Raw genomic sequence first — 26073 nt, 5'->3', positions numbered from 1 at the left:
TCCGAGAAAGGCTGGTCAAGAGGCAGCGTCTACTTTGCAGAAGGGCAAGCAAGCACGGGACGGAGCGATTGGCACGTGAGGCAAAGAAGTTGTCACAAGCGCGCCACTGTCTGTTGTTGGCATCGCAGGTCATCGGTTCCCCCCTGCCAGGAAAAGACAGACACACTCGCCAACATTCGCCTTTCGACTCTCCCCCTCACTATGATCCCAGCGCGCAACCTGATGATGAATGCACACGCCTTTTCCATCACCAGGACAAGTAGCGCAGCGCAAAGCAGAGCAGAGCAGAGGGCGGAGCAGAGCAGCAACAGAGCAGAGGGCAGAGCAGAGCGACCCAAAATCCACCACCTTGAAAATAATCCATCTGCCCTCACCTCTCTCTCTTTTTGTGGAAGACAGGGAGGGAGAGAGAGCGCGTGGTGCGTGAGCGGGTTGAGAGGGAGAGATGGGTAGTAAAGTCTATTGAGAGTAGGTTCAGCTTAAAGAGAAGGGGTTTCAGAGAGTTTGACAGAACGCGGACAAATTTGAGAGAGAGTGAAAAAGTCCTATTCTGTCCATATGCTGTACATTTCTCAATAATGCAATCCCACTTGATGTAAGACGCGGCCCAAAAATGGACCAAGAGAGAGAGAGAGAGAGGGAGAGAGAGAGAGAGGGAGAGAGAGAGAGAGAGAGAGAGAGAGAGAGAGAGAGAGAGAGAGAATGAATAGAGAGAGAGAGAGAGAATGAATAGAGAGAGAGAGAGAGAATGAATAGAAAGAGAGAGAAGAGAGAGAGAGAGAGAGAGAGAGAGAGAGAGAAGGTGGCGCCACAATGCCGATGACGCATCACAGCGCAATGAAATAAGAATGGGCAATTGCGCGCGGGTGGGAGGAAACAACAATTTCAAGGAGCCGCACATTGCTATTGAGCACACACCACCACATTTCGACAAACGTCGCTGCGCCTGTTGGTTGCGTAGGAGGAGCGAGGATATGAAGCATGTCCGCGCTCAGGGTGAGGGTCATAGTGCTTTCTTTTTTTTTTTCGTGGCTCGTCGTTTCGCCGATAAAAACAATCATCCTTACAGCTGGCCCCAGCACACACACTTCCTGCCATTTCATCTGCTTTTCCGAACCGACCCCTGGAAACGATCGTGTCAGATCCAGCTGGCCGTCGTCGAGCCTAGTGTAGCCAGGACCATCGTATTCGCCGCGCACTTGAATAAACAGGCTTAGCAAAGGACCGACTTTGTGTTGGCCTGGCCAATAGTCGCTGAGGTCAGGTTTCAAGGTCTTTGTGGGTATCGCTTTGTGTGTGTGGACACACGAAAAACACACGAAAAACACGTGTGCTTGTTCGTCTGTGTGGGTCTTGGCATGCTGTCATACATACAAAGAGCGCGTGCAGGTGTGGAGCGGGGCATCGTTGAGAAAGCCTGCAACACTTTGTCGTGCGTAAGGACAAATTGCCCATGATGCTGCGCCAAGCCTCTCGTCTATTTTGGGATGATCACCTGGCTCGAGCCCGGAGCATCGACTGCATTCGCCTACTGCCAACCATCTGAATGTCAGATAATTATTGGCTGTCTTGGATGTCATCATTTTTGTTATGCAAAGCCACTGCAACCTGTTTGCTGTTGTTGCAATTTCTCCCTCTCTCTCTGGGGAGCCCTTTCCGTTCCGTTCTCGATCCGCCTTGCCCGGACCTTCCGTGCATCGACTTGGTCATTCCTGCTTGTCCCCAGCGTGGCTGCCACCATCAACTAAATCAGTGACACACGACAGGTCGTCTTCTCCTCAACAAACTCTTCCCTTCAATCAAAAAAAAAGCAGAAGCCAAGGGGGTGAGCAGACCTGCCGGCAGGCCTTGACCAAGCTCGCCGCATGCGTTGCGTGTGTGCGCACGCGGGCAGCGCTCACTCATGCATGCAGCTTTTGGGGTTTCCGTAGATCAGTGCATACTTGTTGAAATCAGTATCATGACTCGGAAAAAACCTTTCAGCCAAAAACAAAAGAAGCAGCAAATGCAAGCCAAACGCGACCGACGCCGCCAAAATGAGGGTTTGTTCTCTTTGGTTCTGCCTCCCCCCCTCTCAATCTAGTGCCGGTCCCATCGTCTCATCTTCTGGGCGCTGGGTCGGCAGACTTGGGCACGCGGTTGGTTGAGGATGGAGGCCGCCGTGGACCTCGTGGAAACCGCATGGTCAGCACGCCGCGCAACCCTAACCCTTAGAGCCTACGTCTTGTCCCCAGTGCTTCCAGCTCCCTTGTCAGGTACTCCATCTCACTTACCGGATATCCAACTTGGGCGAACAGGATGTGGATCTAGGTGTCAACGAGGCCACCATTGACGGCGTCCTTGAGAATGATACTGTCAACACCCAGCCCCAAATGGACCCTAAACGGTGAGCAACACCCTGGGCCTCCCAACCCAAGGCACTCCCTTTCCTTGAGTCCCGCTCTCGTTTTAGAATGCTGGCACCACTGCTCATGATGCAACGCAATCACCCCGCCCGTTCTTCCCTTGTAATAGCTTTAAGCTGCGCTTTGCCAAGGAGTCTCGGGCAGACCTTGAGCGCAACAAGAAGATTGCCCAAGAGCGTCCAATTCGACAGCTCCCTTTGGTACGTCAAGTACAGCCAAAGCCAGCACAGCAGCACCCTGGTTGTCTTGAGGTGGTTGCCGGCTCCTGGGCAACCCTGTAATTTTGCCCGTCATATCATTGATCGTGTGCGTCGTGCTAATGCTTTGTTATCGCCCGCTGTGTTGTCGAAAACCATCAGCGGGAGGGGCTGGAAATTTCCGTCGAACAGTGCTATCGCCAAGGCTCAGCACTAGACTTCCCCAAACGCCCCGAATGGTCCTATGGCGAGACCAAGGTGGGTCACCTCATTTCAGTCGGAAATAATCCTGCAGTAGCAAAGCCCTCGACATCCGCGCACAAGCCAAAGCACCGTTTGTGCTATCCGCTCGGCTGACTTGTCTGTCTTGCCCCTCAAACCTCTTTGTCTGACCAGGAGCAAGTCCTGGAAAAGGAGGAGCGTAGTTTCAAGGAATATCTCTTCCGTCTTCGTCAATCCTTTGCCGAAGACGAACTCTCGTACTTTGAACTGAATCTCGAGGTTTGTTCCTCTGCTGACAAACCAACTAGCGCACGGTCCTCCAGTCGGTTGTGCATGGTCAGCGATTGCTCTTCTCATGCTTGCCGGGGCCACCATGACCACTCCAGACCTGGCGTCAGTTGTGGCGTGTGCTTGAGGTCTCAGATATACTCTTTATCATCGTTGATATTCGCTATGCGGTATGTTGATGCAAATCCCTGCCACATCTCGTGCCCTGCGCTAGCCTTGCCCTATGTGCATGATGAACGACTGCTTTCGACGTGTTATTTATCTTTTCTTCCCCTTCTCATTGCACTGTTGCTGCCCCCGACTCAACCTTGTTTTGCAGCCGCTTCACTTTTCTCCTGCCCTCTTCGACTACGTGACCAAGGAGCTGGGACGCAAGGTTCTCATCATTTTGAACAAGGTGGGCTTTGTTCCGGCTGACCTCGCTTCCGATTGGGGTGGCATCGCGATGCTACCATCAACTAGCCTTCCCACTTTTCTTGCACTCATAAGCGACACGGGCTGGCGTCGCCACCCTTGCGTAGTGTGACCTTGTGGGGGAGCCCACCACGACGGCTTGGAAAGAATACTTTATCAAGACCTTTCCTGGCGTATATGTGGTCACCTTCACCTCATTCCGTACTGCAACGTCGGGGTGAGTTGTGTCTTGTGCAGGCCATCCGGCTGAGACGACGAGTCCTAGACCACGGGTGATTTGTACCGGGGGTATAACCCCCGTTCATGTCTTGAGATGGCGAAGGGATGAGACGTAGGTGCTCACATTATCTCCGCTCCGTGAATGGCTCAATCCTATTCCTGTAGCAACCCAGAATCACGTCGCAAACACAAGCGCATGTTGCGGCAAGCTATTGGGCTGGATCAGCTCATCACTGCTTGGCGGGACCTGGGGTTGCCTCGTACGTACTGATCCAACCCGAACACGATCAACTCATGCCTTACGCCCATCCTCTATACCGCTCTATCCATCGTTCTTTGTGGTTCTGTCTTGCTTGACACGCTTCAAGCCTCGCCAGCACGGTCTCCTCATCATCATCGGTGTTTGCGTCGACTTGGACGCGGTCTTTGCATTGCTGTGACTAGACTTGGATGAGTGGGAAGAGGCTCTGAGCTTGGATGTGGGGGATGACAGCGACGATGATGGTGCGCGATGCTACTCAGGCTCCCCATGCCTTTGCCAGCACCTTGCCATCTGATTGTCGCACATGTGTATCCCCTCTGGCCGCTATATAGTGGATGACCCAGATTTTGACGAAGAGGCCAACATGTCGGAGCAGCAACTGCTTCAGCGTGAGTCTGAGCAGGGCCTCAATGCGGCGGACCGGGACTGGCTTGATGCCAACTTTCCCTCAAAGTCTGCTGCCGCCACTGACGGCAAACTTGCCGCGGCTGCCAAGGCCTCCAAGGCTGACGCAAGCAAGGACTGCCCCACCCGCCCCGAGCTCGTCGAACGGGATACCAACTTTATCACCATTGGTGCGCACTGTGATCCCTTTTGTGTGCCAGTTTTAGCCGGTTCAGAGTGGCGCTCGCATTGATTAAGCAATATCCACATAGGTATGATTGGACAACCAAACGTTGGCAAGAGCACCATCATCAATAGCTTGGTCAAGCGCCCGGTAGTTTCAACAAGCCAGACTCCCGGCCACACCAAGCACTTTCAGGTGCGCCAGTCCTGCCTGACAGCTGTGCATACCGCAAAGAAACTTTGCGTCTGCTGTTGTTTCAATCATCAAGCCCGGGTGCCACGTTCAAGGTCTCCCTTTTTTCGCTCACGACCATGATTTGCCCACGTAGACCAACTTTCTTTCCAGTCACATTCGCTTGTGCGATTGTCCCGGCCTAATCTTTCCTTCCCTTGTCCCACGACCTCTGCAGGCAAGTTTCGTCACTGCGCTGCACTGTGGGCCAATAAGTCTTTTTGGACAAGAGCTGACCACGCCGCTTGGCTGGTTGTACAGATTGTGGCCGGGCAGTACCCCGTGGCTCAAGTGCGGGACCCCTACACGCCCATTGGATTTGTGTGCGTACACTTGTCGCCGTGAGGCGGACCTCGTGCGAGACTCCATTTCTCACTTGCTTTTGTTCGATGTGACATCAGGGCGGAGCGCATTGACTTGGTCAATATGCTCAAGATTAAACACCCTGAGCTCATGGACGTCAAGGGTAAGAACGAGGAGCGGAAGGCCCCGGAGTGGACGCCGTGGGACATTTGCGAGGTACGATTTGGCCCCTCTGTTGTCCGTTGACTGTTCTGTTTTAGGTCTCGACTTGCCGGGCCTCTCTCGTTCATCGTGGGAGCCGCCACGATCTTCATCCATTCTCACATCTTTGATGTGTAGGCTTGGGCCTACGCACGCCAGTACTTTACGGCAAAAGCGGCGCGGCCTGATGTCTATCGTGCTGCCAACGACCTCCTTCGGCACGCAGTCGAGGGACGCATTGTTCTTTCCATCAAGCCGCCGGGTTATTTTGATCGATATGGCACCGACGTTGTGGACCAGCATCAGAACCTGGGTACGATAACAGCGCACACACTTTTGTGTTGCGAGTAAAAGGCCACTTGTTTCCTCGTCCACGCCAAATAGCTCATCTTTGTCTCTTCGTTCCTCTATCAATAGCGGCTGCCATCTTGGAAAATGAAGTGGCGGCGGCGGCTGCCGCCAAGCCCACGGCCTATGTCCGACTATCCGCTCCTCAAGCGCCACCGCCGCTCGTCTCTTCCGATGAGAATGATAGTAGCGATGAGGATGACCAAGACAATTCTTCTGCGGCTGCGCCGCGCAACGCCTTTGCCATGCTCGCCATTGATGACTGAGTTTGAGGCTGGTGTATACAATGAAGTGCATCTCCCACTCTCCCGCTCCTCTTTCCCACTTTTGAGGACGCTGTGAGCAATCCGATCATCATAAAACAACAACAACAACAAAAAATTGCAGGGCTCCAACTTTTTCTTGTTGTTTGAACTCTCTCTCTGTCTCTGTCTCTTCGATTGTCATCATCTGTAGTAATTTCTGCTTCTGCGTTTTTGATTCAAAAGGTACGGCCTTTTGGGGGCATGATCCCATGGGCAGGGGCTGGAGGTCGTGCTCGGAGCAGCAGGGCTAGCTATGATCCGCAGGCTGCTCCTTGTGTGCACTGTACACTCTTCTGCCTCTTGCCCTGGTTCCACATGTTGCTTCTTCTCTCTTGCTTTGAGGGCGGCTGCTCACGGTCAATCGGAACCGCACGCATGACAGACCAAAACTTTTTCAACATGGCCAGCACACCGACGCAAAAGAAGGCCCTGCAAGACGGGGTCACTGAGACCACCGTGACTGGAACGGGTGGTCATCCATGCCCTGTGGTTGAGCTGCGCCGTGGTGATGCCAAAGCCACGGTCCACCTGTATGGTGCCACTGTCACCTCCTGGACCATCAAGAGCGAAGAGTTTTTGTTTCTCAGGTGCGATCGCAAACAGCAGGCACAAGTACCCTGCTCGCTCGCGAGTCTTACGTGTGGTGAATCCTCTCTGTTGCGTTGCCTCGGCTTTTCACTCCAGCTCAAAGGCGGTACTGGATGGCAAGAAGGCGATTCGCGGAGGCATCCCTCTCGTGAGTGACGACCGGCTCCTGGCTGACACGTTGTTGCCCAGTGAACCATGGCTCATACAAGCTGTTTCTCAACCCTGAACCTTGCTCCGCGGCGGTATTGCTTGCTGTCACGCTCTCTGAACCGTTGAATCCTAGGTCTTCCCCGAGTTTGGCGCCTGGAAGCTCGGACCCAACCATGGGTTTGCTCGTGTCTCCCTGTGGGAGCTCTGCGACTCGGGCACTACTGTGGCCGGGGATGTGACAGCCACTTTCCGCCTGACAGACAATGAGGAAACGCGGGCCATGTGGCCCCACGGCTTTGAGCTCCTCTACACCGTGGCCCTCAGCGATCATCGCCTGACGTGCACGCTTCGCATCCGAAACACCGGCACGGAGGCCTTTGGCTTTAAAACCCTGCTCCACACTTATTTCCGGGTGCCCCACATCTCCAAGGTGGCCGTGCATGGTCTACAGGGTCATGTCTACCGCGACCAGGTGGGTTGCCGCTCTTGCACCTTCTTGCCCCTTTCGCCACGGAGCTGCAGCTGCTGAGGTGTAAATCATTGTCTGGCTGACGCTGCTGTGCTTGGCAGCTGCAAGGACAAAAGGAGATCCAGCAAGAGGCGGAGGACATTACGTTTGCCGAAAATGTCGACAGGTGAGCTCCACCCTTTTGGAGGGGCGCGCGTCGACAGGGTCATGTGCTCACCCATAGCGTTATCAACCCACCATTTCCCCCTCTTAAAAAAAAAAAAATAAAATAAAATAAAAATAGCATTTATATGAATGCCGTGGGTGCGACCACAGTGCGCAATGTGGCACGCTCGCGTCCGGTCACGAAGGAAGATCACTCGTCAGCCACACCTTCCACAGACATGCTGATTGCCAAGGCCAATTTGCCCGACACTGGTACGTCTCGTCCCTCAGCAGCCCGAGTTGGCCATGTGTGGGAAATCAGCAGTGGGCGGATCATGGGGCTTGTCGATGGCTCATGATTTGTTGAATACTGGTGGGACCGAACCCTGCACAGTTGTTTGGAACCCCTGGATTGAAAAGGCCAAGGCCATGGGCGATCTTGATGATGAGGAGGTCTGTCGCAAAACCCTTGAAGGCTGGTCCGACTTTGGGTGCGCACTTTCAGCTGCATTGCCTCGCGATCTGACTCACGTGCTGTCCCCTACTATTTTCAGTACAAGGAGTTTGTCTGTGTGGAAGCGGGGGCCGTGGCCCAAGATCAGCTGCTCCCAGGCGGTGAAAGCATGGAGTTTGGCCAGGTCCTGACCGTCAGCCGCCGCCGCTAAATGCCATGAACAATAAATCTGATCAAAATTCAAAATTCAAAAAAAAAAAAAAAAAAAAAACCTCCATGACCAAATTTGTCTGACGTCAGATTTTCTGAACCCGATGGTGCATGTGGTGGCGAGTTCACAAGTCACGGCATCGTCATTCTTCATCAACACGTTTTCGAAGCAAACGCCCTGACATTGCATTGGTCTGATCAGGGCACGGGGTACAATGGCACAGACACCGAGAAAACGCTTCGTGGCGGGCACTGGCCATGCATCCGAGCTCGAGGCGCAGGCTGCAGGTGCCGGTCCAGAGGGAACGATTGTTGGTACGCCTAAGCCGAGTCTTCGGCTGTGTTCGAATGGCGCGATGGCGGTCAGGCAGACTCGAGGGTTGCACGCATCGAGCCTTTGAGTTTTTGGCCCGATGCGGTTGGGTGTTTGGTGGTCGCTATCCCATGCTCAATTCCAGCACATGCTCTGTCCGATAGCCAGCAAGCGCACGCCGCGTCGGGTCGGCGCGCTAGTGCAACAGCAAGTGCCACCAGAAATCACCGAGAACGTGGAGCTCCAGCAAGCCATTGCTCAGGTAGTTCTCGAGCAAGGCCGGTCTTGATGTCTTGCCACTCTGGGCACTCACGCTGTTCTATTTCCGAACATGCATGGCTAGTTGCCGGGCAACTACAATTTTGAGCTTGAAAAGTCCATCTGGCGATTGCAGCAGAAGCAGGCCAAGACAGGTCAGGCGGGCATGCACAGGCCTCGTACCATCTAGCTCTTTTGGCGCACATGGCCCCAGAGGACATGCCATGGCTAACCCCTCATGAATCACTTTATGGGCAACAGTGGCGTTGCAGTTTCCCGAAGGACTGCTCATCTTTGCGTGTCCAATTGCGGACATCTTGCAAAAGTACGATCGGCGCCCTGATGGGCAGAAGACAGGGTCGAAAGAGATACCACAGGCTTAATCACTTTTGTTCTTTTCGGATGTTGCAGGTTTGCCGGCGTACAGACACTCATCATGGGGGATGTGACCTACGGGGCGTGCTGTGTCGATGACTACTCGGTGTGTGGGTCTTGGCCCTCCTCAAGCTCATGTGCATGTGTCGGCATTCAAGGGCACGTCTCACCTCGGTCGCTGTTGTGGTGCCCTTCGGATCCTGTCAGGCTCGTGCCTTGGGGGCAGACTTTTTGATTCACTACGGTCACAGCTGCTTGGTGCCGATTGACCGGACCTCGATCAACATGCTCTATGTCTTTGTCGACATTCAGGTGCCCCCCGCCTCCCCATGGTCGCTTTCGGGTTGAGAAATGCTGAGCGGTCTGTTGATCTCCTTGTTTGTTTGTTTGTTTGTTTGCACCACACTTTCTCCAAGATTGACATGAAACACTTTCTAGACACGGTCAAGTTCAACTTTGCTCCACAGAGCCACCTGGCACTGGTCTCGACCGTTCAATTTGTGTCCACGCTGCAGAGCAGTCGGTTGGAGTTGGAGGCAGCTGGTTACAAAGTCACCATTCCACGAGCACATCCTCTGTCCCCCGGCGAAATCTTGGTAAAGGGCTGCTGGATGGCACCGGGATGCGATACTGTGCCTAGTCTGCACGCGACCTTTGGCTTAGCGGCTTTTTTTTTTTTTGCTGATGACATGTCGTGGGCTACGCTTAGGGCTGCACCTCACCACGCATCGCCGAGGACGTGGATGCCTTGGTGTACCTCGGTGATGGTCGTTTCCACCTCGAGTCGATCATGATTGCTAATCCGGCCTTGGCAGCCTACCGCTACGACCCTTATGCCAAGGTCGGTGTATTCATATGCAAGGAAGGACCGTGTTTTTGACTCCAGGGTTGAAGTCTATGCGGCCATTCTGTTTTTTTTTTCATTTTATTTATCTTCTTCACTGTTTGGCAATATGCGCGGGACCAGGTGCTGAGCCGTGAGGGCTATGACACTGAGAAAATGCATCAGAATCGCCAGCACGCCATTGAAACTGCTCGTCAGGCCACACGTTTTGGTATTGTTTTAGGTATGTTGGTAAAGCGACTTGGCGCTTTCGGTGCACACGAGGTCCCGAATGAATGCACCATGCTTTGGCCGAGCCGGTATACGTGTCTGAGTCTCATGTGCGCTGCGCTCCTTGGGTAGGCACGTTGGGCCGGCAAGGCAGCCCGGCAGTGCTTGAATCGCTCAAAAAGTTGCTGCGGGATGCTGGGAAAGACTTTATTGTCGTTTTGCTTTCCGAGGTACGTGTCCAGGCCTTCTCTCTCCCGGAGCTTGCCCGCTTGAGACTCCAGGGCTCGGCTTGCCTCTGATTGCGCTGCATTGTCTCCTGCTCGCAGATCTTCCCCTCCAAGCTGGCTTTGTTTGAGGACGTGGGCGCGTGGATCCAAATTGCTTGCCCGCGCCTCTCCATTGACTGGGGCACTGCCTTTCCCCGGCCTCTACTCAACCCTTATGAGGCGGCTGTCTGCCTCAGTACGTGCCGTCTTCTGGCGCCGAGCCACGCCGGCTTCTTCTCCGCTTCACCTGGTTGGGGATTGCGAATGACCTGACCCGCTAGCTCATGCTTCTGAACACATGTTTCTTCCGTCTAGACGGCGTCTCGTGGCAAGCGACCTATCCCATGGACTTTTATGCGGGCAAGGATAGGTGTGTATGTGTGTGCTGCTTTTGCCAAACATCCAAAGTAGAATTAGGGTGGCTTGGCCCCAGTGTTGCATCCCTCCTCACTCGTGCTTGGGACTGGGGTGCATAGCTTGGGTCCGTGGACGCCAAATCATCCCTCGCACCGACCACCACGCCGCAGTCGCGCTGCAGGCAACCGCCCCGATCGGGCCCGCAAGTCGGCGGCGTCCAAATCATCACCAACTGATCCAAGCCCGGCGACGACAGTTCCTACCGAAGCTCCAAGCACATGAACAAAAAAGAATGAAAGAAAAATTCGTATTTCACTGCGTTCGCACGCAACATAAAACTTAGAAAATCGACTTTCAGAGGGGACTTATTGAGGGGACTTTTTTAAAACCAGACAGACAAACATTTTGGCTCCAAAAGGCGATTTTGATGGCTCTTCAGGTCGTGGAAAGCATTTGCCCAAGTGAGGCATTTTCCAGCGCAAACGGCAGTCAACTTTAGACACGAAGAACTGACATCATGCCCCCCAAGGCTTCCAAGAAGGGCGAGAAGAAGGCCGGCAAGGCCAAGGCCGTCGGCGAGAAGGGTCGCAAGAAGCGCCGCAAGGAGTCTTACTCGATCTACATCTTCAAGGTCCTGAAGCAGGTGCACTCCGATACTGGTGTCTCCTCCAAGGCCATGTCCATCCTCAACTCGTTTGTCAACGACCTCTTTGAGCGCATTGCCAACGAGTCATCCCGTCTGGCCAAGTACAACGGCAAGTCCACCATCTCGTCCCGCGAGATCCAGACTGCCGTCCGCCTCTTGCTCCCCGGTGAGCTGGCCAAGCACGCCGTGTCGGAGGGCACCAAGGCCGTCACCAAGTACACCAGCAGCAAGTAAATCTGGAGCGATCTCCTTTTGACTTTTGCAGCCTCTATTAGGAGCTGCGTTTGAATGCTTGGGTTTGATAGCAAAGCCTTGTCTGAACATGAGAAACGCTGAGCGTTATAAATAAACCGTCCGGCTGTGAATGAAGCGTGATGATACGGTATCGGCTGCATTCTGCCGCTCAATCGAAAATCCAAATCGCCCATGAAGACAAACCCCCTTCCTCTCTTCCCCCGTTCAAAAACGATCCTCAGCCCATCCCATCCATGCATGCAGAGCGCACAGCACTCTTGCGACACAGAGAGCCAGACTATGAAAGCAGCAGAACAGTGATTATGATGACAAAATCATCAACAGAGAGCGTATGTTTAAGAGGAGTCCTCCACTTTTCATCCACTCACACACACACGCGCGCGCGCAAATCTCTCTCTCTCTCTCTCATTCGCTCACTGTCAAGATCGGATTGATGGCGGTGTGCCCACTGCCCAAGGTCCTGGCGGCCTTGGTACTGGTGGCTAGCACTTGTCTGGGTGGGTTACATTGCATGGTTACGACTCGCAACTCGCCAGGACAAGGATGGGAGCGGGTAGCTGATTCACGTGTGCGGATGCTATATTCTTAGGTGTTGCCAATGGATTTGTCTTTCCCCGAACGCTGATCCAGTCAAATGAGGTGCTACCGCCCTGGCCCTTGTCCCCAGCCTCCCTTGAGTGTCTGCGCGTTTGATCTGCCCAGCAACGCTCTTTATTGGCCGTACCTGCGTACCCCGAGTGTCGTCGGTCACCTCTCTGTGCAGCTCACGTGTCTTTGCGCGCCTTTTTAGACTACGCCTTGGCCCAAGCCCTCCTACTTCCAAAACGGCACTCAGGTCGTGACGGTTGGCAACCTTGCACTGAGCGGGAACGGCAACACCAACGACCAAGTGACCGCGGCGTTTGGTCGTCTTCGCGCCGCAATCGGCAACAAAACCTTGGTCTTTGGCCCGGACCATACCCACGGAGGTAGGCTGCTAGAATCGTCCAAACCGTCCCCGCCGCAGCGAACCAGGCACAGGCCCTTGCCGCCCCTCACTCAATGATCGCGCCAATTTTTTTTGCCACAAACCAGTGCCCGCAACGTCCTCATTGACCAGCGTCCAGGTGCAGCTCGACTCACAGGATCTGACCCTCAATGAGAACACGAACAACTCCTACAGCCTTGAGGTCAGAGCTGGCTACATGCTGCAGCCCACCATGCTCCCAGCTCACCCCTCATTGCACCCGATGGTCCTGTTTCACTTGTCGGCCACCGGTAGATGACCACCAGTGGCCAAACCACTTCCGTTACTATCCTTGCCAACAACGCATATGGCGCCATGCACGCCTTGACCTCGCTGCAACAGCTCATGGAGCAGCGTGTGGACGGCACAGTGGTCATTCGCGGTGCCCCCTGGTTCATTCATGGTGTGCCCTCGCGCCAGCATAGTACCAGTAGAAGCGCATGGTTCTTTGCCGCCTTGACGCCTGTGTCATTGTGCCTACCCTCTGTTCTCGGTAGACGCCCCACGTTTTGCTCATCGCGGCGTGTTGATTGACACCTCTCGCCACTTTATTCCTCGCGATACCATTTGCGACTTTATCCGTGCCATGAGCTTCAACAAGCTCTCGCTCTTGCATTGGTTTGTTCACCTCAATGAATCGACCATTGCTTCGCAAGGCTGGACCGGTGTGCGTTGCATCGTTCATCATCAAAGTTCAACGAGCTTCTGACATCATGTGCACTCGACAGGCACTTGGTTGACGAGATGAGCTTCCCATATCAGCCCCGTGGCGATGCTGCCAACCTCGGCAAGGGTGCTTATTCGACTTTTGAGCAATACTCGTACGTTCAACCACCCCAGGACACCTGCCGATTTCCGGCTTTATTCCGGATCTGTTGTTCACAGTGAGAGGAGTTGCATTTTGTTGGCTCTGGTAGGGCCGATGATCTGACGTATGTGGTCGAGTTTGCCAAAGCACGTGGCGTACGCGTCATGTTTGAGATTGACACGCCCGGCCACGCTGACTCGTGGAAGTACGGTTTCCCCAACGTGGTCACCGACTGTCCCAACACCATTGCCACCTACTCGTCGACAATCAGCATGACTACGCTTGATCCAAGCCAGGAAGAAACATTCCAGGTATCAGTTTATCCATGTTCCTAGCCCCGCCCCCCTCTTTTTTTCTTTCACTTTTTTTTTTTTTTTTCTTTTTTTCCTTGATGCTGTGGCATATCCAAGCTCACAAGTCCCGCCTGACACGGTCGTGGTCCTCACATCTTCATCAGGTCCTGAGCGATCTCTTTACCGACTTGAGCAAGATCATCGAAGACCCCTTTATCCACATGGGCGGTTCGTCGTAATTAGGGTTTGGAGCGAGGGTCGACAGTGTGCTTCTTCGCACTATGCTGCGCCTCATCCTTGGCATTTGTGCATGTGTGGTCTGCAGGAGACGAGGTGTTCTATGCCTGCTGGAAGGAGTCGGCGCGCGTGACGGCGTTCATGAACAAGCAGGGCTACGACGGCGTACGTAGTGTCATGCGTGAGCGCGCGGAGAAAATAACCATGCAGGGTCTCATTGCGCCTTTGTTGACAGGATTATAGCAAGTTGCAACAATATTACAATGAACGCCTGCTCAAGATGGCGCGGGATATTTTCCCCAACGCAACCCTAGTCATCTATCAGGACACCTTTGACAACGGCGTCAATCTCTCCACAGATGTCGTCTATGACGCCTGGAAGGGCGCAGACGTCGTTGATGAGTACGTTTTTCCTCTCCGTGCTATGAGAATTCAGAGTCTTTGCTTGCCAAACCGGCGGTCCCTGTTTCACCACGCTTGTGCACCTGTAGGCTGTACACTCTGGTCAAAGCAGGCTATCGCGCCATCTTGGCCAATGGCCCCAACGGCGAGTGGTACCTCAACGGTGCGTATCGCATGCAAGCCTTGTGTTTTCTCATTGTACTCGGCGCGGGAGCCGACTCATTTGGCCTTGCTTGCAACGCGGCACAGATGGCTTTGGCAACGGTGACATTTACCAGCTCTGGACGGACGTTTATGGGCTTGAACCCTTTTCTGGGCAGGGAGATCTGACCCCTGCTGAGGCAGCTCGTGTTCTTGGCGGTGAGCTGCGGAAGAACACGCCGTTTTGGGATGAATGCTTGTTGAGCAGAAGGGGCATTATGAACACATCAATTCCCAGCGGCCAGTGTGGCACGAAGCTTCGACCATGAATTGGCAGGCACTTCTCACGTGGACCCCATCAACTGTAGGCGAGGTGTCCTTGTGGAGCGAAGAGATTCACGCAGGCAATCTCATGGGCAAGGCCTGGCCACGTGCATCAGCCTTTGCCGAGCGCATGTGGTCTTCGCAGGCCGTCAACGATCCATATGAGGCCGCTCCGCGCCTGGCGCGTATGGTATGCAAGCTCAACGCGATGGGCATTGCCGCCAGCCCCATTTCGCCGGGTAGCTGCTACCCGCGTCAGCCTTAGGCCTGCCAGTGGCGATGTGAGCCTTTGACCTTCTTTCATGGTTTTGTCCTGCTAGAAGTGAGGCGGTGTCGACCGGGACTCGAGTGGTGCCCGGCGGCGGCAGCGGCAGCAATCGATCCCGTAAAAATTGCACACGAGGCTTGGGCTGAGTGAAATACTAAGCGGGCGCTAGAATCTTCTGGAGCCAAACCGTGGGGAGACTGCTTGCGCTGTTATGCGCGGGCAAGTCAGGTTGCTGTGTCGGGGGAGCGGGGGGCGCCGGGGGCGCCGGGGGTGGCGGGGGTGGCAGGGAAGTTGCGTTGGAGGCCACGTGGACTGCGGCTGTTTGTACAGCCGGCGGGTTTTGGGTAGTTTTGGTGGGCTGAGCAGCCAGGGCAGCGGGTGACTGCGTGTCGACACGAAAGGACATTGGTGAGGCTGTTCACTCTTTGTCTTTCGTTGAGAAATCCTGTACGCAGCAAAACAGGCAGGCTCAGTAGAGGGACGTACGAGTCGAGCAAGGAGTGGATTCCAAACCGTGACGGCCGGCCCATCAACGTAGCCCAGGCGACGGTAAAAGGGGACCGCGTCGTGTGAGCTCAGGTGGATCACCTTGGTGCCGCGCCTGCAACAACACCCAGTGCGGAAACGGTCAAGGGTCAGAGGAGATCCGCCACATCAACACAAGTTTGCTGGCACAGTACCACACACTTTTGTAATCGAGCTTCTAGCTCCAACATGATGCAGCGCCCGAGACCCTGACCCCGTCGGGCAGGTGCGACCAAAACTGCACAAGTTTGACAAAGCATGGGCACAACAGGCGGCGTCAAAGGGGCGCAAGGGATCAGTATTGACAAGGCAGAGTTCATGGGCAGAGCCAAGGTTACCAGACTCAATGACCACGGCCTCGGCGTCGTGAGCGGCGCGCGAGACACGAGCCGTCCCAATGACGCTCGCGTCCTCCTCGGCGAGCAGTACCAACACCCAAGGCAGGTTGGCGGTTGATTCGGCCAGACTCTTTTGCCTACCAACCCATGAAGTGCAGGCTTGAGGCTACGTCCACACAATCCCAGCTTGTCCCATGCAAACGGATCCATACACCATCACACACCGAGCTGCCAGGGATCGCGGCCACTGCTGATTCAGCAGCTCGGCAGTCGCCAGTCCATGCTCAGGCGCCTCATGCAGCAGACACCATCGTCGTCCACCTTTGACTGGCACCGCCATCATTGAGCCCTAAAATGATGACATCTGACAACACTTCCTAAAGTAAAATACTTTTATATTACGAGATGGCACGCTCATCCCCAGAACCGATCTAGGCCCGTTTGTCGGTGCGGTCATGTGTGATGCTCGGCCCGTATACGTGTGGTCGAATCAGCGTAAAACCATGGTAAAAAAAGGTTCACATGTGTGGGCAGCTTGCGAGATGGGTGTGGCACGGGTCAAAGGCAACATCCGTCATGCTGACACCATCGCGTGATCTACGCCAGCAGTCACCTGCCTTGGACCCCCTACCATCGGCCTCCACTCTGCCCCCTGCCCCTGAACATGGATTGTCCCATGCCTTGCCCGCCCGCTCCCATGGTCTGCCTTTCTAACCCTATCCGTGGCTTGGCGAACGACGTTGAGCTCCCCGAACCTTCCCTGCCCGCTTGACGCTGTTCTTCAAATCAACAAGTGGTTCTTTGGTTCTGCGGGAAGAGCGGAATCAACGCCAACTCGCCAGCGTCTGATGAGATCTTGCACCTGTCAATAAAGTTTATGCAGAACATATAATCAAAGCAAGCTTAGTAGATGTTTCAACTTAACAAGTACTTGCTGTTGTTTTTGTTGTTGTTGTTGATGTGATTGTTGTCGGGTTCAGCATTTCGTCATTTTTGTTCCCGGCGCATGCCCCTCATCGCTGGCCTCGATCATCACTGTCGTTCTCTTCTTGAGCGGCCCCGCTCCTACGATTCAAGCGCTCGTTGTGGCCCTTGTGCTGGGTGCTGTGCTTACCAGGACTGCAGCGGGTGGCGCCTCTTCTTGGTCACTGAGTTCCAGGCTTTTTTTTTGAGTGTTAATCATGTCAACCACACAGGTCAGCCCGCGTCCGTCAAAGCACATGTGGTGGTCATCTGTATTGCCGTATACCTTGTTTCACAGCCCGACTCTCCCTCCGGCAACTTGCACCGACTCGCATTGTGTCCCCTAGACTTCCATGGCCGGATGGCTCACCAAATTGGGTGGCTTTCGCAAGGTACAGACCAGCCTTTCTCGCTTATCGAGTTCAAGAAAGTCACGCTTGCACCCCCCTGCGTCCAGCTCACCGTTTGAGCCCATTCTTGGCTCCTCGACTCAGAACTGGAAGCGACGCTTCTTCACTTGCGAGCGCAACGTCTTGAGCTACGCCACGGACGAGCAAGCCGCGCCTTTGCACAGTCTTGACCTTTGCTTCTGCTCCGACGTGGCCCTTGAAGACCAGATTGCGCGCCCCAACTGCTTTCGGTGTGTCTGATATCAGCAAATCCCGGCCATGCGAGTGCCTTGGATATGTGTACGGCCAAGCAACGCGACCTCGACTCACCATCGATCGTATATTGCCGTTGTTTTGTCATGTTCTTCCCACCGCATAGTGTGGTCTTGCCCTCCCGTACGTACATCATGAGTGCCGAGCGGCCCGACGAAGCCAAAGCCTGGGTCAAGTTTCTTCAAAACAAAGTGGTGCGTCGACTCACGTTGAATCTGGTTTGCTACTCTTTTCCCTGCCTTGTTGTTCAACATGTAAATACAAACTTAATTTCTGTGGTCATCGCACATGCTTGCCGGCTGACTTGACAGCTGGCCGCACACAGCGCACAGGACACCAGGAACTCGCTGCAGACTGGTTAAGAAGTACCAGCGCGATGCGATTCGCGCCTGTAAAGACTCTTTGTATCCTTGTCCATAGCCACTGTTTCTGTGTGATGCATCAAGATGAGGATAAACCTTTGAACGTGCATCTGTAAATATTATGTACCGCCCAGCGCGGGCCTTTGGCGCTCCTGGTCGTCAACCGACGAATCTCGCTCGCCTCGTCATCACGTCCTTCTTGCTTAGATACCTCTCCTTCGCTTTGCGAACTAAACTTTGTCAATTTTTCTCCTTTGTGAATCGTAGCATTCAATCGAGTCGGCTAGCTGCAGTCTTCAGCTTTTGTGAGGCACTCCCATTGCTCACCCATATGTGCAATGTGCAACCATCAAACACACACACATACACACAACCCACGCATTGACCACATCAAGGCAAAATCCTCAGTGTTCAAGAGCCACTTGTCACATAACTTTGAAATAAGAAGAAAGGCCGACACAAGCAAGATGGCGACCTCTGCTTTTTGTAGAACAAAAACCAGCGTCAGTCCTCGCCCGGCGTCAAGCCTCTTGATGCTGCAAACCCTCTTGCTCTACAGCCCCTACCAGGGGGGCGCCTTACGGAGCCAAGCTGGACCTGTCCTTTTGAATGGGCACGGGATGCGCTTCCGTGTTGAAAACCCATTCATCGAGCGAGATCACGTTATCGTCCTCGAAGATAAGGTACAAGTACTTGAGCGTTTCCGCCAAGAAGAACGACTGCTGTACATCATCCTGTTGTGGATGCGCAGCCTGCACGTCCTTGATGCCGCAATACCCCACGCCACATCTACGCCATGAGAAGCAGGCAAAAGGGGTGGTGCATCAGCAAATGATCCTGTTGATAGCTGGCAAGAGCAGTATAATTGGTATCGAATCTCGACCGTACCGGCAGTATTTTTCGATGCTTTGCGCCGCATCCCAGGCCCAATCACGGTACTTTTGGTCGTGCGTGCGCCTGTGGTTTGGCCAGGGTGAGCAAGCATGGGGCACGGTCTTTCGCCTGGCAAATCTACTTGGTCGCAGGTGTATCGTACCGCCACATGTAAAAATAGGCCTCGATTGTCTCCGGGCGAAGAATATAGTAACGCTCGCCAGGGTTGCTGTTGGAAGCCTGTGTTATTGCGCGCAAGAGAGGAGGCACGCACGCACATGCATTTGAGTCAAGCCAAGGCCGAGTTGCCAACGAAAACACACAGAGCATGCCACCATGCCACCACTCGGTCTCACCTCATGCCTCCCATCAAAGAGCATGGCCTCGGGACCAATGTGAATGGGGGTACGGATGTAACCTTCGTGACAGGTATTGGCCACCCCGGCAGCTGTGTCAAGGTACCAGTCAGCCCACTCCTGGCTGGGGGCTGCTTCGATGCCCAAAGAGAACATGCCGGACGCAAAGCACGCCTGTATTTGAAATGACAGCCCCAGGGAGATGGCAGCACCAGCGTGAGGCGACGAGCAAAGCAGCGATCACCGCTTGGTGTGCAAGCTCATGGGATGAGAGGAAAAGGCTCGCGATGGCAAAGGAGCCAGAGTGGCCCAAAGGGCCATTGACTTACCAAATGTCCCATTTTATGCACGAGACGAGTGCCCTTGGCCTCGGCCACGTACGTCAGGCCCGATGACGATTTTTGCGTCAACACATTTCGCACGCCCTGAGGTTACAAATGAAGACAGACATAAAAGTCAGATGGCACAGACCAGGCGCGATGGAAGACCAGGCGTGGAGATCTGGCTGCTTGAAACACAGCTTGAGATTGACAGTGGGACGTCGGGGTGCAAGCTGGACAGGTTGGTCGGCGGCATTTCGCTTGCGAAGCACGAGGCTACAGGCGCATTTCTTTTTTTTACCTTCATGGCGTCATCAAAGGCCTCACGACCCTCGGAGGTGCGGCGGTTGCGACCACCTTCAAAGACCCATTGCTTTACAAGGTACTCGTAGAAGGAGTCTCCCAGCGCACCAATCGACACTTCGTCTGACATGCAGGTGGCAGAGGAGCGACGCCAGAAAGCCAGTGTTGAGCGAGAATGCAGAGCAGCCCATCCAAATGCACGGTCGAAAAAGGTAGTGAGCGAGCAGGAAGCCGGTCATCAAATCGAATAAAACTTACTGGCACCCCAGCGACCCGTGTCTGGGTTGAGGTAGTTGGGATAGAGGCCATTGCTGGGACGCTCTTTGGCAGTGACATAGTCCATCACCTTGCGCACCTATCAAGCCAACAGTCCAAAAGGGCACACATCAAGCGACACGGGGGTACCAACTCGGGGGCACCAACACGGTTGACATTGAGCTGCACGCCTCAAGCATCTGTGCATGATGGCATCAGGAGCACGAACCTTGTGCGCATAGGTGGGATCGCCCGAGATGATGGATAAATACTCAAACTCAAGTTGCATGGTACCAAACTCGGACAGGATGGAGCAGCCTCCCGACGCCCATCCCCAATTGTGCGACGTGCCCGTCTGCAAGTTGACGGTAGCCTTGGGGATGCCAGTTTGCGTGTTGAACGCCGGTACCAAACGCTTGCCGAGGTCAATGGCTTTCTCCTTGTACATTTCGTCGTTGGTCATGGCATAGGCTGTCAGCAAGCCGCCCATGAAGCGGATGCAGATTTCAAAAACAGACACACTCGCGCTCTAATGAAAGGGAAGGTTTGAATGGCAGGCAACAGAGCAACAGCAGGGGTAAATAAACAAGGCTTAGCGAGGCAGCATGCCAGTTCATAGTGCAAAGAGTGGCCCGAGGCTGTGCAAATGAGCCCAAAGGGTACGTACGACATCAAAGTGCAGGTTATCAGCAACCCACGCGCGCCCATCAGCGTACTCTTCGTTCAAACCCATAATCAGCAGCGTATCCAGCGCGTCGATCACGGTTGCGCCCATCTTGGTGCTGCGTAGTCAGCAGGAGTGAATGGGGTATACCAAGAAGTGAGGCTAGTTTGGCGCGCATATTGGAAGGGCAGGAAGATTGCGCTCGCGCTGCGACGTACCGCCCAAAGATGCTAGCCGAATGGCCATGCTTGGCCTTGGGCATCAGTTCGTTCTCGCCCATGGCATATTTGGCGTAGCCAGACCACGCGGTGCGCATCATCTCCTTGATGGACTCGCGGCGAGATTCGGATTGCTCGGTGCGGTACGACTGGCCCTTGAGTTCGCCAATGATGGGGTGGCCCTTGTTTCCTGCCGCACGGCCATTCTTGAGCCATTCCTCGCGCTCTGCCGCCTGGCGCTGCTTCTCCTCTTCGCGTTTCTTCCGCTCAGCTTCCAGCTGTTGTTCGGCTTGTTGAATTTGTTGCTGCCGCAAACGGGCCTGCTCTTCCTGCGCCTTTTGGCGCTCACTCAAAAGATTTTGAACCTCGGGGTCGACCTGGGGCACGGGTGGGGCTGGGGGCGCGGGCGGAGCGTTTTGGTGGGCATTGTTCAGTTCCTGTCGGATCGCAGCTTCCATCCTCTCCCGCTCTTTGCGTTTTTGTTCAGCCAAGTCCCTTTCACCATCGGCAGGCGGTGGCTGGAAATGCCCTTGCTGTGACACGTCGCCGGGACCATTGATATGGTCATCTGATTCCGAGTGCACACCCAAATGCTCTGCAAAATCGAGATGGGCCATGGGTGTGAGGACGCGAGTGCCTGGACACGGACCAGCCAGAGCCAAGGAAAAGGGTTGGGGGGGGGGGGGGGGGATTTCAAAACCAAGACTAAAAGCAAAATTCGGCATGGCTACCAAGACGTACGATCCTCATTGTGCATGAAATCCGTGTTGGACGTCTATTGGGGGTGGGCCAGCAGGAGCGCGTGTGCATACATGCTCTTGAGATGGGAGCAAGAAGCCAAGGCAAATATGTGTTGTGGGTGTGCCAGGAGTACACAGACCTCGGCATGCTCGGGCAGCATGTAAAATGCTGTGTAGCATAGACCGGCAAAGGTGATGGCCAGCACAATCAAAATGCGGGTTTCCGTGCTCATGCCCTGTTGTCTACTCACAAAGTCAGAGGGGCAGGGGTGAAGTACAGCGGCCAACATGAGCCCGAGACGAAGCAGAGTCAACCTCGCCGCCAGCTGAAAGAAAGAGAAAGGAGAAAAGCAAGAACAACAAAACTTCAGCGCGCGTATGCACGCGGGCACATTGACTGGCACGTACTTGAACAAGGAGCTCGCTGGACCCCGCGATGATTTGATGTGTGTGGGAAGCATATCGGCCGGTGATGACCACCCAGGCGCCAAGCGTTGCTGCGCAAATCAATGGCATGCGTAGATGGGCGGTGTTGAGAGGATTGGGGGCAGAATTAAGCCCAGCTGCCCGGACGGCGGCAAAACGAGCAGACGCAAAGCTCACTCTCAGGGCATCCAGGACGCCGCGTGATCGCACGCAGCTTGAGGTCCAGACAGGTGCGGGTGAAACACCAAGAAACGGAAACGGACTAGCCCTGATGTTGACAATCTAGATCGGATTGAGCACGCCCCTGTTAGTCAGTTGACCATGCCTAGGAAGGGCGACCTGAATTGGCCAACACGGCAACACACGGCGGTGCACATGTGGCAGCTCCATCAAATCAACAATCATCAGCATGTGACATACCCAAGCAACCTGTTGCGCGTCGATACAGATCCGATCCGCACAACGATATGTTCAATGCCACACCCACCCTCTGGTGCCGCGGGCAAAGAAAGTGATCCGATGGGAGGAAAGAGGAGGAGGAAAGAGGAGGTGGCGGCGGCGGCGGAGGAGCAGGAGCAGGAGGTTCACTGATGATACCACACACACACACACACACACACACACACACACACACACACACACACACCCCGTTGGGTGGTTCGTCGTCAAAATTTTCTGTGCGACCGATCACTTGTCAGACAGAATGAATTAGATGTGACAACAGCTGTTGTTCGGTAAATCATGCGATGGGACACGGGCCTCCAGCGTGTTTTTGTTACCAATTCGTCGATACAACAGTATTGACCAGGCTCTTGGTGCCATAGTGACACGTTGCTTGAGTGTATAAAAGTGTGCTTCAAATCACACTATCGCATGTAACACCGTATTTTTTTCCGGATTTGTCGGAGGTGGCTGCTTTCAGTACGTGTCCGTGACAGTGGGGGCAAGGGCCGAGCTGGCTGCGCGCGCGTCCGGTCTCTTGGCGGTCTGGGGCAGGGACGAGGTGTCGCTGAGTGTGGCTGGGGCCTGAGGGTAGTGTTGGAGCAGGTTAAAGGGAGTGGGGGGTTGTGGATCTTTGTTGGGTCTGTGAGCTTGCGTGCATGGGGGCATTCCTGTTTCTGGAGCTGACGTTGGCTCACAATCCGCTCGTGTCGCGCTGTTACGCTCAGAGGACTGCACCTCACCCATTGCGCCTCTTGGTTCTTTCCCTTGCCTTTTCGTGTCTAAAGTCCCAAAGGTCTGCCTGATTGGTGGAACCACACATCATGTTCGGGAGCATGTTTGGCGGGGATCGCCCCGATGCGTCCGTCACGGGTGCTGAGACGGTTCGTCCCACGATTGCCCGCTCGGCCACACAGGCTGCATGCGACTGGTTCCATCAGTTGTCTAGCCATCTTGATCTGATTTCTTGCCGGATATCATGGTATAGGTGGAAAAACTTTGCGTGCGGCTCGAGTCGGCTTCGCTGCTTGAGGATCGCCGTTCCGCCGTCCAGGGCCTGCGCGCACTGGCCAAAGAGTATCAGGTTGAAGTTGGTTCTCAAGGCATGACACACCTGGTCGACGTCTTGCGGCACGACCATCAGGATACAGAGATTGCCAACCATGCCTTGGAGGCCTTGATCCAAGTCACCACTGCCAAGGTTGTCCTTTCATGCTTTCGGCTCGCTCCCTCGCGCTTCCTCCCACTGGCTTGGATCAGCACGCTCACCCCGACCTCGACCTTGACAGGACAAGAATGATGATGGTGATGTTGGGATCATGTTTACAGAAATGTTTGTCAAAGATACGGTAGGTCCCATCATCCTCCTGTTTTGTTGCACTTTGCGCCACACATTTGACCAGCAGTTCCTGCATGCACCTTGGACCAAAAACCCCTGCCTATGGCTGATTGCACTTTTTTGTTGTTGTTGTTGTCTTATGCCCATGCATAGGACAATGTTCTACTTCTTCTTTCGCGGCTCAGCACCGTTGACTTTCATGTGCGGTACGTAGAGCTATCATGTTCTCAAACTCACCAGACTCTGAAGCGCATCAGTCGCTGTGCCAGGCAAGAAGATTGTGGTTTCACCCCGTTTTTAATTGGACTGCTAGCTACAATCTATCACGACTCCTCACCATCCTGCTTGAGAATCGACCCAAGCAGATGCAGGTTAGCTGAGTGGCGCGCACGCGTGTGTGTGTGTCTGTGTCTGTGTCTGTGTGCCTGTGTGCCTGTGTCTGTGCGTGTGCGTGTGGTTGCAGCAGCGAGGGGCAGTGTGCGCATACAATATCCCGCGTTCTCTTTAACTCATATTTGGCGCGATGTCTTTGAACACAGCAATGCATTATCCAGCAGCCCGTCGGCATTTCACGCCTAATGGACCTGCTGGACGATCGGCGCGAAGTCATCCGCAATCAGGTTCTTGCGCGTGACAACGGCGTGGGCTTGTTGGCGCTTGCACGGCCGCAGTCAAGGGCTTACTGATGGGACCGCGTCGCTTGTCTGCCTTCCCAGGGTCTCTTGATCATCTACGAGCTCACCCGCGGCAATGCAGACGTGCAAAAAATTGTGGCTTTTGAAAACGCCTTCGAGCGAATGTTTCGCATCATTGCTGAGGTATCAGTTGTGAATACATTCCCAACAATGTGCCCAGGCCCGTTCATTCCTGTTCCTCAAAGCACGCTGATACACCTAAATGCTTGCATCGCCAATTGGTCCTTGGTTCGTCTAGGAGGGTCACTGCGATGGTGGCGTCATTGTGCTTGATTGCCTTCGCTTGATGCATAACCTATTGTACCTCAACCCATCCAATCAAAACTACTTTCGTGAACTGAGGTACGACCCAACTTGGCTGTCGGCCGTACACCATGTTTTCTTCTCTGTGCGCCCACCTTCTCATGTCGCCCGCTCTCCCTCTCTCACACACACACATAGCTGCGTGCAAAAGATCCCCGGCTTTTTTGCCGTGCTCGAATCCTTTCAGAAACAGGAATGGCCCGAAGCCACCGTGGATAACATCCAAGCCATGCTGCACATTGTGCGCCTGCTGGTTTCGCCCACCAACACCCCCAACTCGCGCTTGGCTGCGCAGGCGACCGTGCAAAGTTGTGGTCTCTTGGAGCAGCTCATGAACCTGTCGCTAGCTTCCTCCCTGCCCAAACGCGAGGAGGCCCTGTTGGCAGTTGCCGAAACCATCCGTGGTCCGTTGAACATGCCGCCCCACGCTGGTGCTGGTGTGGATTGTTAAACGTCCCAGCAAGTCTTAACCAGCGATGCCCCTGCGCAGGTCACCCGGAGAACCAAGCGGTCATGACCAGTGCCAACTACTCGTGGCTGTATCGTGCGGCTGCCATTGCGTTCACAGAGACGTATGATTTTGACACGCGACGTGCTGCCATGTACATTTTCGAGTCCTGTGTCCACGATAGCAGCTCGGTGCGTTTCTGTGAATCAGCAAGCACGCTCGCCCCTCTTGCTGGGCCGCGGTGGTGTCGAGATGCAATCTCCTTGTGGTCTTGGCTTTCATGTGACAACCTCACTCTGGCGTGGCTCGGCATGGGAATACATGGTGGAGTAGAAGCAGCAGGAGCTGACCAATTTGTTGATGGCTGGGACAAGCGTACCGCCATCTCAAAATCCATGCATTCTCTTGGTGCAAGGCATTCTGAGTACAAACAAGGGCACCATCAGTTGGCTTTGCGGCCTAGCCCTGGCGCATTTGGTGATTGGGAGCACAGCCTGTCGCGTATGTACCTCGCACCCTCCCCACAAGGGTCTGGCACTCCTGGCCGTGACCATGGGTGTGCTGATGATGGTGTGCGTGTGTAGGAGACATTGCTCAAGGTGGCGTTGACGCCCAACAATACAACGGAGCGCTCTACTCTGCTGAGCATGATTGTCATGTCGCTGGCCAGTGCCAACGACCCGCGCTCCAAAGCTTCGCGTCTGATTGTCCTGCTGATGTGGATGCACCAGTGTCCATTTGCAGTCAAAACGTTCTTGCTCACCCCCGACGTTGCCGGGTTTTTGGTTGCCCTGGCTCACAACCCGGTACGCCAAACCCGTGGGGAGCAGGCCCCCATCTCTGGTTTTATATGCATTGGAC

The 26073-nt window shown here is 54.5% G+C and overlaps 10 protein-coding genes across 10 annotated transcripts; 8 read left to right on the top strand and 2 right to left on the bottom strand.

Annotated features, from left to right (window-relative positions):
- Positions 1–495: 495 nt before the first annotated feature.
- MONBRDRAFT_24935 (uncharacterized protein) lies at positions 496–828 on the bottom strand (the record flags this gene model as incomplete). Its single annotated transcript, XM_001745174.1, has 1 exon — positions 496–828. One exon carries the CDS (start codon positions 826–828, stop codon positions 496–498), a length of 333 nt encoding a protein of 110 aa, XP_001745226.1.
- A 1957-nt stretch (positions 829–2785) lies between these two features.
- On the top strand, positions 2786–5661 carry MONBRDRAFT_16766 (uncharacterized protein; the record flags this gene model as incomplete). Its single annotated transcript, XM_001745340.1, has 12 exons — positions 2786–2860; positions 2999–3103; positions 3211–3282; positions 3432–3509; positions 3634–3727; positions 4114–4181; positions 4366–4582; positions 4664–4770; positions 4904–4993; positions 5068–5129; positions 5208–5325; positions 5449–5661. Coding segments are annotated over 12 exons (1299 nt in total), but the record flags the coding sequence as incomplete, so codon positions are not given.
- Positions 5662–6347: 686 nt separating this feature from the next.
- Positions 6348–7979, top strand: MONBRDRAFT_18889 (uncharacterized protein; the record flags this gene model as incomplete). The annotated part of the gene is made up of 7 exons (XM_001745339.1): positions 6348–6550; positions 6648–6699; positions 6835–7173; positions 7302–7315; positions 7454–7587; positions 7709–7767; positions 7869–7979. The coding sequence occupies exons 1-7, from the start codon at positions 6363–6365 to the stop codon at positions 7977–7979; spliced, it is 897 nt and encodes a 298-aa protein (XP_001745391.1). The 5' UTR covers positions 6348–6362.
- Positions 7980–8439: 460 nt separating this feature from the next.
- On the top strand, positions 8440–10883 carry MONBRDRAFT_16819 (uncharacterized protein; the record flags this gene model as incomplete). Its single annotated transcript, XM_001745338.1, has 12 exons — positions 8440–8553; positions 8635–8704; positions 8811–8874; positions 8961–9030; positions 9132–9236; positions 9341–9520; positions 9634–9765; positions 9892–9991; positions 10111–10208; positions 10305–10440; positions 10560–10614; positions 10721–10883. 12 exons carry the CDS (start codon positions 8440–8442, stop codon positions 10881–10883), a joined length of 1287 nt encoding a protein of 428 aa, XP_001745390.1.
- A 235-nt stretch (positions 10884–11118) lies between these two features.
- Positions 11119–11481, top strand: MONBRDRAFT_21467 (uncharacterized protein; the record flags this gene model as incomplete). Its single annotated transcript, XM_001745337.1, has 1 exon — positions 11119–11481. The coding sequence occupies one exon, from the start codon at positions 11119–11121 to the stop codon at positions 11479–11481; it is 363 nt and encodes a 120-aa protein (XP_001745389.1).
- A 454-nt stretch (positions 11482–11935) lies between these two features.
- On the top strand, positions 11936–12911 carry MONBRDRAFT_7742 (uncharacterized protein; the record flags this gene model as incomplete). The annotated part of the gene is made up of 4 exons (XM_001745336.1): positions 11936–12055; positions 12293–12470; positions 12577–12671; positions 12764–12911. Coding segments are annotated over 4 exons (541 nt in total), but the record flags the coding sequence as incomplete, so codon positions are not given.
- A 183-nt stretch (positions 12912–13094) lies between these two features.
- On the top strand, positions 13095–14978 carry MONBRDRAFT_21466 (uncharacterized protein; the record flags this gene model as incomplete). The annotated part of the gene is made up of 9 exons (XM_001745335.1): positions 13095–13126; positions 13237–13329; positions 13426–13627; positions 13774–13837; positions 13935–14011; positions 14206–14207; positions 14338–14411; positions 14498–14608; positions 14758–14978. 9 exons carry the CDS (start codon positions 13095–13097, stop codon positions 14976–14978), a joined length of 876 nt encoding a protein of 291 aa, XP_001745387.1.
- Positions 14979–15764: 786 nt separating this feature from the next.
- MONBRDRAFT_7740 (uncharacterized protein) lies at positions 15765–17447 on the top strand (the record flags this gene model as incomplete). The annotated part of the gene is made up of 3 exons (XM_001745334.1): positions 15765–15950; positions 17155–17199; positions 17302–17447. Coding segments are annotated over 3 exons (377 nt in total), but the record flags the coding sequence as incomplete, so codon positions are not given.
- A 962-nt stretch (positions 17448–18409) lies between these two features.
- On the bottom strand, positions 18410–21437 carry MONBRDRAFT_16647 (uncharacterized protein; the record flags this gene model as incomplete). The annotated part of the gene is made up of 11 exons (XM_001745173.1): positions 18410–18620; positions 18720–18788; positions 18868–18944; positions 19061–19234; positions 19390–19485; positions 19682–19806; positions 19942–20038; positions 20168–20467; positions 20606–20720; positions 20821–21002; positions 21198–21437. The coding sequence occupies 11 exons, from the start codon at positions 21435–21437 to the stop codon at positions 18410–18412; spliced, it is 1686 nt and encodes a 561-aa protein (XP_001745225.1).
- Positions 21438–22887: 1450 nt separating this feature from the next.
- On the top strand, positions 22888–25215 carry MONBRDRAFT_18885 (uncharacterized protein; the record flags this gene model as incomplete). Its single annotated transcript, XM_001745333.1, has 10 exons — positions 22888–22907; positions 23216–23311; positions 23416–23628; positions 23717–23776; positions 23920–23972; positions 24080–24137; positions 24306–24386; positions 24483–24584; positions 24700–24803; positions 24903–25215. Exons 2-10 carry the CDS (start codon positions 23252–23254, stop codon positions 25213–25215), a joined length of 1044 nt encoding a protein of 347 aa, XP_001745385.1. The 5' UTR covers positions 22888–22907; positions 23216–23251.
- Between the last annotated feature and the right edge of the window lie 858 nt (positions 25216–26073).

The sequence above is a fragment of the Monosiga brevicollis genome, genomic scaffold (assembly GCF_000002865.3).
Source record: "Monosiga brevicollis MX1 MONBRscaffold_8 genomic scaffold, whole genome shotgun sequence".
Classification (NCBI taxonomy): Eukaryota; class Choanoflagellata; order Craspedida; family Salpingoecidae; genus Monosiga; species Monosiga brevicollis.
This window is presented reverse-complemented; position numbering and strand designations above follow the sequence as displayed.